Source organism: Sus scrofa, chromosome 15 (genome assembly GCF_054392235.1).
Source record: "Sus scrofa isolate SSC_HxYL_T2T_F1_AM1 chromosome 15, Sscrofa_HxYL_maternal_Yorkshire_Landrace_v2.0, whole genome shotgun sequence".
NCBI classification, from domain to species: Eukaryota; Metazoa; Chordata; class Mammalia; order Artiodactyla; family Suidae; genus Sus; species Sus scrofa.
Window position 1 is genome coordinate 150,532,988 of NC_139397.1, and position 14,261 is coordinate 150,547,248.

At 48.8% G+C, this 14,261-nt stretch overlaps 1 protein-coding gene across 2 annotated transcripts in view; it reads right to left on the reverse strand.

The window, feature by feature from the left end:
• Positions 1–14,261, reverse strand: part of IQCA1 (IQ motif containing with AAA domain 1) — a 167,848-nt gene that overhangs the window by 41,169 nt on the left and 112,418 nt on the right. For both annotated transcript variants that reach the window (XM_013984621.3, XM_084998799.1), the window contains 2 exons: positions 11,430–11,512; positions 2,472–2,579 (listed from right to left, as the gene is read on the reverse strand). In XM_013984621.3, coding sequence (XP_013840075.2) covers positions 2,472–2,579; positions 11,430–11,512 — 191 coding nt within the window. The remainder of the gene's footprint in view (positions 1–2,471; positions 2,580–11,429; positions 11,513–14,261) is intronic.

Sequence of the window (14,261 nt, forward strand, 5' to 3'; positions counted from 1 at the left end):
GCAGCAGGAGGGAAAGGACCGGGGTGGGGGCGAAGACCCAGGAGCTCCTGTCGCTGGCCCCAGGGAGGTGACTTTCCAGAGTGAGGGTGCATCGCTAGGGCCACTCAGAGATGAAGAGGGTGGTCCGGGAGCCCCAGCATGAGGATGAGGCCTCGCTGGCCTCTGGACAGCGGACCAGATGCGAGGGCAGGGAGGGGCCGGCGAGTCCCCAGGGACACACCTGCCACAGCGCCACCGCTCTCCCTGCCCATCCTGTCTGTTGACGGCAGTTTTGGTTCTTTTCTTTTTCTGCCACAGCCGTGGTACATAGAAGTTCCTGGGCCAGGGATCGAACCCAAGCCTGTGCAGCAACCCAAGCCACTGCAGTCAGATTCTTAACCCACTGTGCTGCAGTGGGAACTCCTCCACTGCAGTTTTAAAAATTACCCAGACTCGCTCAGAGACAGTGAATTTCCAGGCTTTTGTGCTTTCACCCTTTTCAACTTTGGGAGGAGTAAAGCATCACGAGGGAGCCAGTGTTCCGTGTCCTAAGCCCAGCTCTGCCCCTTCCAGCCCTGGACTCGGAGAAAGTCCCTGCCTGTCCCGGAAAGGCTCACTCATCCGTAAAAGGCGGTTCAGCGAGCAGTCTGCTGGGACGTGAAGCACATACATAAAATGCAGCTTCTGCTCCCAAAGTGCCCTCCTCCCTCCACACTGCGGGGACACTGACATTTTTTGGGGGGGGAGGTGAGTGGGTGAACACTGACCAGATGCTTCCCGGGCATTCCCTGACTGCCCAGGGGGCTTTGGACGTTCAGTCCTCACCCTGGGCGCCCTGATGGAGGCTCCTGGAACCCCGGAGGTGGCGGGAGCCGTGTTGCCCGGTGGGGTGGACAGTGGCCTCGCCATGTGTCCCCAGAGCCCACTGCGGGGAGGCCGCCTTGGTTAGTCATGGCCGTGACGACCTGAATAATCAGGCCAACAAACCGTCCCTTTGGTGACCAGATGCTATTTTTGGCCCATGAACCTTCGACGAAGCCCGGGCTGGCTGAGCCGTGAGCGTACTTCTCTGACCAGTCTGCACATTACACACTCATGAACTGGTTGCGGGAACAAACGCCCGCTGGCTGTGGGACTCCAGGGTTTTCACTGATGAAGGGAGCATCCGGGTGGGGTGCCTCCTGGGCACGCTTCTTCCAGTACCCGGCAGCCAGCTTGGAGGTGACATCATCAGCTTACACCTGCCGGGCAAGGGTGCCAATGCACCTCAGGCTGATTTGGGAGGAATTCCCTTAAAATCTTGTCCACTTTGGGGCCTTTGACTCTGCTGCCTTTCATCACAGTGTGATGAGGCTTGAGGGCAAATCTGTTTCTTTACACAGACCCTGTAAACAGCGTATGTTTATTCTGTTGACCCCCAATTATGCTGACGCTCCAAGTATTACGTATTTGTTTATGTTACGGATATGTTTTATTTACGTTGACCCCCAACTCCATTTACTGCTTCTGACATCAAGCTGAACGAAGAAGGAACTAGCTCCTGCCAGTAGGCGTACGTTCTTATTTAAGTCCAGGCGGACTAGGAGGGCACTATGCCCATTTCGCTCTGGAGCAGAGTAAACACACAAAATGCGATTTCTGTTTCAGAATGGTCAGCACGGCACAGCCCGGCTGGAGTTCCTGCCACCGGCCTGGGTGACTCAAGTCATACACGTGCCTGAGGCACGAAACATAAACGAAAGTGAATGAGAGCAGCAGGTATCTCTCTGGAGAGCCCAGGCTGTCCGGTCTGTCTGTCTGAGCCATCACGCCTGGACCTCGGTGGAAACTGGCAGAGCCTTGACTCTTTAAGGTCCTGAAAATACTTTCAGCGACTCCCCGTGTTAAGGATCTGGTGACAGAGCCTGTGCGTAAAAGGCAGGCTTAACCTTAGCCCTTGTCTAACGGGAGTCCTTTGAATGGCAGGTCCCTTCTCTGGTGTCATCTCTCCAGATGACCGCCTCCAGGACCTCAGCCCTGAATGTTAAGGGGACGTCTGAAGGCGCTACACATGTGCTTCGTGGGTGGTCCCTTTCTGTGCGATCCAGGACGCACTAGCCCGGCGGCACGACCCTCACTCAAAATTCTCAGTGGGGGAGTTCCCGTTGTGGCTCAGTGGGTTAAGAACCCTACATAATATCTGTGAGGATGTGGGTTCAGTCCCTGGCCTCGCTCCATGGGTTAAGGATCTGGTGTTGCTGCAAGCTATGGTGACGTTTGCAGATGTGGCTCAGATCTGGTGTTGCCGTGGCTTTGGCTGTGACGCTGGCTTCAGCTGCAGCTTGGATTCAATCCCCAACCCGGGAACTTCCCTATGCCACCAGTGCAGCTCTAAAAAGAAAAAAAAATTCTCAGTAGGAGGAGTTAAGCTGCAATGCACGCTGATGACAAGCAGGAAGACAGCAGACACCCCTGCTCTAGAAAAGGCACAGCCAGGCAGGTGGGGTCTTTACCTAGTGGCAGGATCCCATACAGGGTGACGAGCTGTCGGACGTCCAGGAGGGAAGGCATGGGCTCTATGGAAACCTGGCGAAGAGTGGTGCCCAGGTAGCTGTACTCACCTGGGGAGCAAAGAAACACAGGATGAATGAACGGGAAATTATGCTGTTCTGAGCTGCATCCTGTGGACATGTGCAAAATTAACAGAATACACTTTTTTTTTCCTTTTCCTTTTTAGGGCTACACCTGCAGCACTTGGAGGTTCCCAGGCTAGGGGTTGAATCGGAGCTGCAGCAGCTGCCTACCCCACAGCCATAGCCATGCAGGATTCGAGCTGCATCTGTGATCTACACCACAGCCACAGCAACACCGTGTCTTTAACCCACTGAGCGAGGCCAGGGATGGTACCAGAATCCTCACCGATTCTATGCCAGGTTCTGAACCAGCTGAGCCCCAGCAGGAACTTGGCATAGAACACACACTGGGCGGTTCTGAGCAAATGCAATTGTCTTATGAAGAGTCGTCACGAAGAGCTTCTCCGATAAAGGCTTGAAGAAAAACTGTCCAGCCACAGAAACATTTCCGCACTCATTCTAATAATTGGGTATTAACGTCAAGGGTGATACTAACCTCCCTGTATTTAAAAAAAATGACCTCTGAACGCTGAGTATATGGGAAGACAGCAAGGTGCACAAATGAAGGACACACTGAGACGCACTCGGTTTTGTTCAATTTACAGCCGAGAGATTATGCCTAACATTCGCGCAAACTTAAAAAATAAGATTGATGTGAAATTTGCATTGGAGCCGTGTAAATCTGAACCAAAAACGCAACCCTTTGAAAGGAAGGGTATGAGTCCAATTTGGGATAAACAGAAACATCTCCTTTTGAGGGCGATGTTCATTACCATTTTTTATCATTTTAAAAAGATTACCAAAGGAGTAATATCGAAATAAATCTTTACAGGTTTAATTAGAAGGCATCAAAGGGCTTAATTGTAAGAGGTCATAAATCTGAAGTGTTATTTTCTAACTAATTTAGATAAGGTCACCGGGAAAATTAGTTTGGCTGCCTCCATTTGTCACGAGGGTGGACTTTTACATGCTCCCATGAGCCCCCCGTGATTTGTACCCGAATCTGAAGGCAAACGATTCAATAAAAGGCTCACGATCTCTTGCTGGGGCTTTTCTGACATTCTCGTTTCATAACCTGTACGGATCGTGCCGAGCTCTCAGTGTTGCAGATGTATCACAAATATCTCCACGTGTGTAAGAGAAAACTGAAAACGACATTGACGTGTGCAGGAAATCCTGAAACTTTTCAAGGGCTTGAGAGCATGTTCACATGCTAAGGAAATCAGAGTTAAAAACTAGATCGCAGCTGCTGTTGGGTCGTGAAGAGCCTTTCGAGGCCTCTGCATGAAAAACCAAAACGTCCTTGGCGAGGGCAGGGGTCTTGGGGATGAGCAATAAGGAAGGCTTCCATCATGGTTTCCCATCCCCGTGCTTTTTGACCAGCAGGGAATAAGCAGAAGAGTGAGAAGAGTGGTTAATTTCAGCTTCCCGGGAGCCGGCAGAGGTCCTGCAGCCACCATTAAACCCAGCATCTCCTGCTGTAAACATGACTTTAGAGGGGACATGAAAGTGACCCTGTCCTTCTGCCTAAGGAAACCCAAATAACACCCAGATGTGCCGTATTTTCTAGACCCGAACAGACTTTCTTTAGACAAATTAAGGTGAATTAGTGGGTGCTGGTTCCGACAGAGAGAAGGCACATTTGCTGAGGAAGGCGCGTCCTTCTCAAAGCACCTTATTCTTCTTCAATCTTGCCCAGCGTGGAAGCCATGGACCCTGCCCACGGGCTCCTCCGGAACTTAGAGACTTGAGGACTCCCACACAGACGCCGGGTCTTCCACAAGGCAGAGAAAAGGGAACGGCAGATAAGAAGGAGGTGGAGATGGAAGGCATGAAAAAGAGCAAGAGAACCCAGAACAGTGGAAAGAGAAGGAACGGGAACAAGTCACAGGTTGGATCGTGTCTCCTTAAAACGCACATGTTGAAGCCCAACCCCCAGAATCGCAGGATGGGACCTTGTCTGGAAATAGGATGGTTGCAAAGAGACGTAGTTCAGCTGAAGTTTTTAGGACGGGGCCTAATCCAGCATGACTGGGGTCCTTGATAAAAGGGGGAGTTTGGACACAGACACACCCACAGGGAGAAGGGTGTGAAGATCAAGGCAGAGGTCGGGTGACGCAGCAGAGCCAAGAAACGTCGCCGACTGCCAGCGCACCGCTGGGGACGGGGCGGGGTGGGGGGGGCGGAAATGATGAGAGCGGCTCAGAACCCAGGCAGGGGAGGACCGATGGTCCAGGGAGCAGGGCAGAGGAGGGGCTTGCAGAGGCTCTGAGGCTGCAGCCCGCCCTTCGCTTCTCAGCGCCTCCAGAAGGAACCAGCACTGCCGACGCCTTGGCCTCGGACGTCCGACCTTCGAAACTGGGAGAACAATTTTCTGCTGTTTCAGCTGCCCCACGGGTGGTACTTGTTACAGCGGCCCTAGCAAATGAGCACAGAAGGAGGAAATAACTGCAGAGCGTAGGAACACAATCGCACACACTTAATGAGAAATAAAAAATATCTGAGAAATGAAGGTGGAATCGGTTTCCAATATTTCCATTCTATCCCCCACAGCATTGAAAAGAGAACGCAGAACAGAGCAATTCACAAAACATCCTAGCTTCTTAAAGAAGTTGCTCAAAGAAAAGGAGTGAGAGGACCCGGGAGGCCCCCAAACAGCAGATGATGCTTGTAGGTTTGGGGGAGGCCTGCCCGCACCAGGGTGTGCCAGGCCTGCGTTGGGCACTGCCAGGACTACACAGAGCATCCGCTCCTAACGACAAGCCTGCTGACGCATGCTGCGTGGTGACAATCCAGGTTACTGACCTGCTCATACAATTTATCTCGGATGCAGGCTCCCCAGCTTCTGAAATGAGTTCGACAGATTTCTCAGATAACTTTTTTGGCTGCAACCGTGGCATATGGAAGTTCCCTGGCCAGGGATTGAATCTGAGGCACAGCTACGGTCTACACTGCAGTCGAGGCAGTGCCGGATCCTTTAACCCACTGTGCCGGACAGGGATCAAACCCGAGCCTCCCAGGGACCCCAACAATCCAAGCCGCTGCATGGATTCTTTTTTTTTCCCTTTCTTTTTTAGGGCTGCATGCACAGCACACAGAGGTTCCCAGGCTAGGGGTTGAATCAGAGCTGCAGCTGCCGACCTACACCACAGCCACAGCTACATGGGATCCAAGCTCATCTGCGACCGACACCACAGCTCACGGCAACGCCAGATCCTTAAGCTACTGAGCGAGGCCAGGGATCGAATTCTCATCCTTAAGGGTACTAGCCAAGTGGGTAACGTCATGTGCCACAGCGGGAACTCCTTAGGTTAACTTCCTGTGGCAACAACTCTGCCAAGGTCACACCCCCCCAGGCAGCACAGGACATGTATTTGGAAGCTCTGGATGTTTTCCGCGTGTAGATGTCTAAGCCCCATCTTCTAAGGTGGGCTTTGGGGGGGCCGTTGGCTCATCTCACCCCTAGGTGGGCTCTGCACGCCAAGCAGGAGGTGAGAAGCACCAGCCCTGGCCTGGGGGTCCATGTTCCCACCCAGGGCAGTTCCTGAGCCATGGGCAGGGCAGCATAACTTAGGGGCACATTCATAGCTTGTTAACCTGGATTTTCCTCTCTAGCTGCGGCCAGCAGCCTTGGAGCTTCGTGCCTCTGTGATGCGGCACAGGAGGGAGATACGCGGTGGGACCACGAAGGCACATCCTGAGCCCTTGTTGGCAAACCCTGAGCCCATGAAGGTTGGCTGAGACCACACCCCAGCAAGGGCAGGGGGACAGCCAGCTCTGCGCCAGCTCTGCCTCGAAGGTCATCTCGTCGCTCACTAAATAGTCACAGCAATTAACCACCTACTTAGAGCCTAAGCTAAGGCTCTTTTAAAAGCACCCTTTCACTGTAAAAACGCAGATTCAGAAAGGCACACTGAGAGAAATGTGTAGCTTAGTGGATTCTTGCAGGATGAGTGTCCTGGTAACTTCCGGCCAGGTGATGAAATCCCCTTTTGAGTCGCCCCAGAAACAACTCAGCCCCCTGGGCCCCATCCCGATCACAGCCCTCTCCCCCCTGCCAAAAGCCATGGCAGACCCACGTTTCATAGGAATCTCTGTCTTAGTCTTTCTTAGAGCCGTCACTGCAGTGCGCATGCTTAGAGATTACACTTTGCTCTCCGAGTCTGTTTTATCATTCAGAGTCCCTCGAGCTCCTTCTTTTTCAGCACAACCTACTTTTCTTCCCTGCACCTGTGGCATGTGGAATTTCCGGGGCCAGGATTCGAACCCTTGCTACAAGATGGACCCAAGCTGTGGCAGTGACAACACCATATCCCGAACCCACTGCACCACGACAGAACGCCAGCAAATCTGCTTGTGAAAGAACCTGGGTGTCTGACCTGCAGCATCTCCCAAGGTCTGGACTCCTAAAGAATAACCATCAGCTCCTGTTAGCTGGTATTGGCACACCACTGGGGGCTGTGTGTCTGTGTTTGTGTGTGTGTAGGATAAAAAACACCTTATGAATCGAAACTGACACTTCAAGTTCAAATTCAGGATTACAGGTTTTTACTTCATTCCTTTTCTAGTGCGTCTGTATCTCCTTTCTTCATGCAAGGAGAATATTAGTCTCTAGGGACACAGATGATGATAGACTATCCAGTAATTTCTCCTTGGCTTCATCTCACATTACATTATATACACAAACACGTAATCTGATAGTAACAGAGCCAACACTGTCAGAACCACTTAGGATAACCGAAAATCGTTAGATGTTTTCTATGTGCTAATTCCTCCCGCCCTGGTTTTTGGCGGTTGAACCATATTCACACCGTCAGACATACGGCCGTGACGTCTGCCTCTCACTCCCTTGTAAGCCTCATGTGGTTCGTTTAATGAGTACGTCTATACTAACTGCTCACCATGAGTCTAGTCATTTTTGGTTGTCTGTAGCTCATCATCAGTCGGTTGATTCTAAGGAAGTGGGCTTCTGGGGAAAATATTCTGATTCCTTATACGTTTATAAAGAAGTTTGTGTCTTGTATACTTGAAAGTAAATGTGGCTGGGTACAAAGTCTTTGAATCTTCCCCCCTTTCCTTGAATATTTAAAATACATCACATCATTTCCTTTTGGTATAAAGCGCTGCTGTTGCAAAGTGTGACGGTGATCTCATTTTCTTCGTAGCTCGTGTGGTCCTTGCTGCACGGACGCCCAAAGGGGTTCTTTTCCCCTTTAAAGTCTGGCGTTGTTATTAGAGGACATCTCGGGGTGAGTCGATGCTCCCGAGTACACTGTGTGATCATTCATTATGTGCTTTAGGAAATTTCTGGTTTAGGAAGTGAATAAAAACCCTTACTATTTATTCTGCTTTTTCGCTTTGGTTTTCTTCTTCAGGGACATGGAATATCCTGATGTTGCACTTCCTTTGTCTAGCGTTGGTATGTGTTTCTTTCTTCTGGAACCTTTTAATTTCATTCTTCATTTCTGGTTTTATTTTTAAAATTTCTGTCTTTCATATTTCATTTCTTTTAAAGCACTATTGACTTTATTCATTCTTGTATTTATTGTAATTCAGTTTTTTTTCCTAAAATGATTTTTCCCTCTATTTAAAATATTCTTTGAATTGTGTCCAACTCATTTATGCATTTTTCTAATTCGATTTTATTTATTCTTACATATCTCCTACATATATATTTTTTCTTTTTTGGCTGCCCTCGAGGCATATGGAAGCTCCCAGGCCAGGGACTGAACCCAAGCCAGAGCTGCAGCAATGCTGGGTCCTTAATCCACTGTGCTGGGCTGGGGGATCAAACGGGCACCTCCACAGGGACAAGCCAGATCATTAACCCACTCACTACAGTGGGAACTCCCTCTTCTATAATTTTCTTAATGTTTATTTGCTTGGTTTGAAAGAAGAGGCTTCAGTTACGTCTGCTTTATGGGCATGTCTTTTTGTGATGCTAGTTTGCTCCTTATTTTTTCTTTCTTTTTTTAAATTATTTTTAGCTTTTTCGGGCCTCAGCTGCAGCATATGGAAATTCTCAGGCTAGGGGTCGAATCAGGGCTGCAGCTGCTGGCCTACACCACAGCTATAGCAACTCAGGATCTGAGTGGCGTCTGCTACCTACACTGCGGTTCACAGCAATGCTGGATCGCTGACCCACTGAGCAAGGCCAGGGATTGAACCCACATCCTCATGGATACTAGCTGGATTTGTTCCCGCTGAGCCACAGCAAGAACTCCTTTCTTTTTTTAAGAGAAACTTTGCATGGGCTTTGGCCTTGAACTTTTCCATTGATTGAATTTATGAGTTCCTATTCCTAACTTTTAGAAGATAGTTTGGGGCAGGGTAGCTTTTCAAACTTCACAGGGACCCCTCTCTTCTGCTGCTTTCTTATATGTCAGATGCATGGTGTCTTGCCTTTTTAGATGTCCTGGTTCTGTGCCCCTTCCCATTTTTTCTGGTCCTTTCTTGCCTTCATCTATCTTGCTCCTTTTCAATTGTGATTCTCCTCCCAAGGCCCTGTCTTGTAAGGGAGCTGTGACGGGTCACTTTCAAGAGCATCTAGAGGTTGGACTGTTCTTGCCCCTTCTTTCTGATTCTGACCACTTTCCCTCATCTGCTGTTGAAGTGGGCAACCCCCTCCGAGTTCCAGCTGCAGTTATTACCACGGCCCATGGTGCTTTCAAGGGAGTGCTTGCTGGTCACTGGGGGGTCCTTCTGCTTTGTGTCCCCAGAGGCTTGTGCTGTGGGCTTTGAGGGGTCATCTGGTCATTTCGTTTCTGTGTAAATGTTGTCCACATTTTTGTGCCATCTCTACTTTTATGTGGGGCTCTGGGAACACCCACTGCCATCTTTTCAAGCTAAGGATTGTCACTGAGTAAAATAAGAAAACCATGGAAAAGACCAAAGGGAGCCAGCTCTTGGCGATTTGACTAATTTTGTTGGACGGGGCCATTTTCATTTGAGGTTACTCTTAAGGGGCTGATTTCACTCGTTTTGACCTTGAGCACTTTAAAGATGCTGCCTGGAGACTGACAAAGAGATCACTGAGAAAGTACAGCATGGATAAGAAATTAAGAAGAGGAGAATAGGTTTATTAATTTTTTGAGATGCCACCACGTGCCAGGCACTGTACTAAACATGAGGAATTCGGTGATGAGCAAAAAAAGGAGACATGATGTGAAGGAAGAAAGCAGGCAAGGGGGGAGAGAGAGAGGGAAACTCAGAGATCCCAATTCCAAGTAACGGAGATACGATTCTGCTAAAAGTGTTATTTCTTCATGTGAACAGAATTAACAGAATATAATCATAGCGCTCCGAAAAACCCTACAGTACTTGAATAAGAAAGACCTAAAATAAACAGAAACCCAATACACAGTCCAATTCACATTCTGGTAAAACCTTTAACCATTAGGAACCACGAAGGCTCCTCCAAGCCTCCAGGAAATGTGGCTTTATTTCAAAGGGATTAAAGTGATCTTTTTTTTCATCCAAGGGAAATGTCGGCTTTTTGGTCCCACAGGCCAAAACTGGGTCCTTGTAAAGGCTGGAATGAATAACATGGAAATGGGATGTAAGATAATTTAAAAAAGAATCCATGCGTCCACACCGTCACCACAATTTTAAGAGGTGGCTGGAAGGGAAGTCTCTTCAGAAGGATGGTCCCTAATAGATAGAGAAGTGGAGAGAAACAGACACTCCTCTTTTACAACCACTGCAGGAGTCACGGGTCTAGGCAGGGACCATCAGTGGATGCAAAAACCTCTCAGATGGCTGGCCACAGAATCTCGTGTCCCTCACAGGTTCTGGACTGATACAAAGGGGGAAATGAAGCTTTACAGTGGAGAAATCGGGGGAAGCGCCCCTTCTTCTGTGATTAACCTTGACATCACCAGGGATGGGGCAAAGGGTCCTTTTGTGCCCCCAAGGTGAAAGGCAGAGAAGACACAGCCTTACTCCCAGTTTCCCTAAAGAAACTGTATAATCTAAATCAAGTCAGGAGGAAACCACCACACCAACTTAGCTGAAGGAGAGTCTGTAGAACAACTCAGACTCTTTAAAAATGTCCGTGCTATGAAGGACTCCAAAGGCCTGTAAACTGGTCCAGATTAAAGGAACGGACGAAAACTCAAGACATAACCATCACATCCACGGTCAGGGGCTGGATTTCAGATTGAGAAAGACAAAGAGCTGCCAAGGACATTCCTAGGGAGACAGGGCAATGGACTGTGAGCCCGTGGACACGAGGCAAGAGCGTGACACTGAAGTTAAATTTTCTGCGTGGGATTATCTTTTGGGGATCATGCAGGAGAATGCCCTTGTTGATTGCAGCTGCGTGAAAGCAAAAATGATACCTTCGTCAGGGTGGTAGGGGGTGAAGAATTCTGAGCTTTCGATACGTTTTCAGGTCCTCATGCTGTTTTTTAAAAATGAAGAGAAAGACGTGAGCAAAGGCTCGCTCCTCTCTCCTGACAGCTACTTCTGCGGTGGCCCCTTCGGGAAGGAATTCCTCCTAAAAGGACCCTGTGTTGGAACTACCAGGTGCGTCCCCTACGGTGTCTTTGTAAACACGAGAGCGGGAACGAGTCTTGGTGTCTTCATTCAGCGGAAGCCCCAAGGACCACGGCTGCTGGGTTTGGAATACCTGCTTCCACCACCTTAGGGGAGAGAGCCAGCCCCACACAGAACAAGTTCACTTCAGTCCAATGCAACACACATTGACTACAAGCCGCCAAGGGCCAGATGTCAGGTTGGGCAGACACAGATGAAACGTTTCCAGCTGTTGGGTCCTCAAAACCCAGAGGGCGACATACACACGTGACCCACAGACGTGTTCTTCTTTGTGTACTTTACCAATGTAGTCAGAGAGGTTGACTTTCAGAGACTGGATGAGTAAGCCTTCTTCCACCAGCTCCTTATACAGCGACTCAGTGGTCCTGGGGACAAAGCAGACCATCCATTCTGTGAGCGCATCAAGTCGGCAGCATTCACGTGAGTCATCCCATGTGCGGAGAACTTGAACCAGATCTCACGCAGAGTACATTTGTATGTATGCAAATAAATGGAGTTCTGAAACGTTTCTAAAATTGGGGGATAAATTAGGCTCTTTGAAAACAATACTTGCATAGGTGTATCCGATGTTTCCCATTAATAAGAATTATATCTTTGGGTATCTGAGACCAGCTATAACTCCTGCAGCCTGCCCTTTCATCAGCCTTCATGAAGGCACAAATATGAATTAGAAATTACCCAATAACAGGCATGCAATGGGCCTATAATTATATATTCAGTTAGCATCTGCAAGCTGTAGAAGATCATTAATCCTTTGTGAAACTGATGTTTCCTTTTAACTCAAAGCATAAGAGTTTAAAAGAAATATCTGTAAAGAACAAAGGCTTAGAAGGGAAATCATTTTCATCTGAAAGACCAAATATCTAAAGCTGTGCGTGTAATGATTTTTTAGGAGGATGTTACACTCATCCCTAGTGTTTACAGATGACAAAACCACCTCTCTAAGCCTTGGGCTTGTAGACAGCACGTTGGTAATTCGCACTAATTGAGGGGGGGAATGGCAATATGTGTCGCCTAAGGAATGAAACTCCCCGTGACATTAACCAGGGCTTGCAGGAATTCAGATCTGGCTCGAACACTGCTCAGGATAATCCTCTGATGTGTTCTATCTTTTCCCTTCTCATTTTTAGGGGCCTTAGGCTTCAGTTCAATCCCAGCCCTTCTTTAGATGGACGAATAGTACATACACATAACTCTGTTTAAACTGTCATTTGTTCTGCAACCCGAGGTAGTGGGATTAAAAGAGACTCAAGGACATCAGTTAGATTCAAGCCAGATACCATTGGGAGAGTTGTTAATTCCATGACTCCAGTCTTTGGTGGACTGAAATTTTATTCCCTCAAATATATTTAAAATACTATGCCTTCAGCTGAGAATTCAGTTTTAATTGTAATGGAATTGGGGGTAAGAATAGTCGACCTATATCAAGGAAGTACCAGCTGTAGCGTTTTCACTTGAACACTTACTTTAATGTAAACATATGTGTAAAATAAAATTGAAGAAGAGTCTATAAATAAGCAAAACCAAATACCTTAAGAAGCCTGGAATACAAACCCATATTTGGATCTTTCCCATGAAACACACTTGCTATGGAATAAAAATTTTCAACGTTAAAACTATCTTATGAATTGTGATACAAATTCTGATCGAAGGTTTCTGCTAACTCGAGGGAAAGAGACGTTGACGTAGAGGGTCTCGACGGAGGATTATCCCACTTCTTGAATTCCACTTAATAAATGACACACCGAGTCTTTAAAATGAGCACGAAAAGGCTTCCAGGAATGAGACGGTATTTCAGTACAGGTCTTTATGTACTTTGGGGCATGAAACTGAATAAAACACGACTGGTCTTTCTTCATTTCACTGGAGGATTGCTTGTAGCCCAGGTAGGACCCTTTAACCGCGCAGAAACAAATGCCAAGCATGTATTCACGGTCGAACAGACCTTGGCCAGGAGCTGCACGTGTGTGCAGCCGTGTCTTCAGTTGAGCCGTCCTTTACATGCAGAGAACATGCGTGAATAATGTTGAATAACGTTGACGTGGCGGTCAGGGCAGTGCCAGTGCCGGCAGATTTGATTTTAGCGCTGGGTGGTCATTCGGTGAGACACTGAACAGCATCGTTGCCTGAAAGTCTGGCGTGGGACAAAGAAGAGTCGCATCTCTGAGCCACTAAACGATGGCTGTGGCCCTTGCACACGCAGGCGCTGGGCCTCCTCCAGGCAAGGGGCTACGGTGTCCCTTTGATGCAAAAGACATGCCAGTGTTGGTGCCCAGGTAGATGGGTGCCGACCAGGAGCTGGGCATCTGAGGGTCCGGGTGCTGACCAGGCCCCTGGTGGCAGAGGTCAGCCACAGCTCTTGACCCTGAACCTTTCTCCAAATGGTGGGTCCTTAAGCGAGAAAGTCTGCAGCTCCTCCCGCTGGGGGTGCCCTGTGGGAGCCCTTCCTCTCCAGGCCAAAGCCTGCAGCCAGTCTGGTGTCTCTCCAGAGCCTGCTTGCCAGGGCTCGGGCGCGGGCACCAGCTCTGGGATGCTCTGGTCTCCTGCATGGTTCAAGCTGGCTTCCTCTCTCACTGCACCCAAAGGAGAACCAGGGAACACCCCCCAAAAGGGGGGACACCCCAAACAGAGAGCCACACGTGTTACCCGCGGAAAGAAATACACATGTTCAAAATGATTTCCACGGGGGATGAAAAATCGAGTTGTGATGGTGGCTGTGCAACTACATCCAGTGGCAGTCACTGAGTTAAAAAGGGATCTCTAACCTTCACCTATTCGGGCTTTAAATTACAGCCCTCGAACACACTTGAAAACCCGGGTCCGACGTTAAAGCCTGGCTGGTGGTTTCAGCTCACAAAATGAGCAGTTGCAGCTACTCCTTAGTATCGAAGTTCCGCCGAGGAAGCTCAAGGACATGGAAGGATCCCTTTATGATGAGACGATGTCTCATTCCTTCCTTCAGGGAGCCTCGACAAAGCGCTCGGTGGGCCAGCCCCGGGAAGGGACGGTGGCGTCAACTGTCTCTGCCCTCATACCAGGGCCACAGTGTCAGCATGTCCTCAGAAGTTGGCATGGGATGCTATTTTTTTTAAAAAAAATATATGGAAAAGCCCC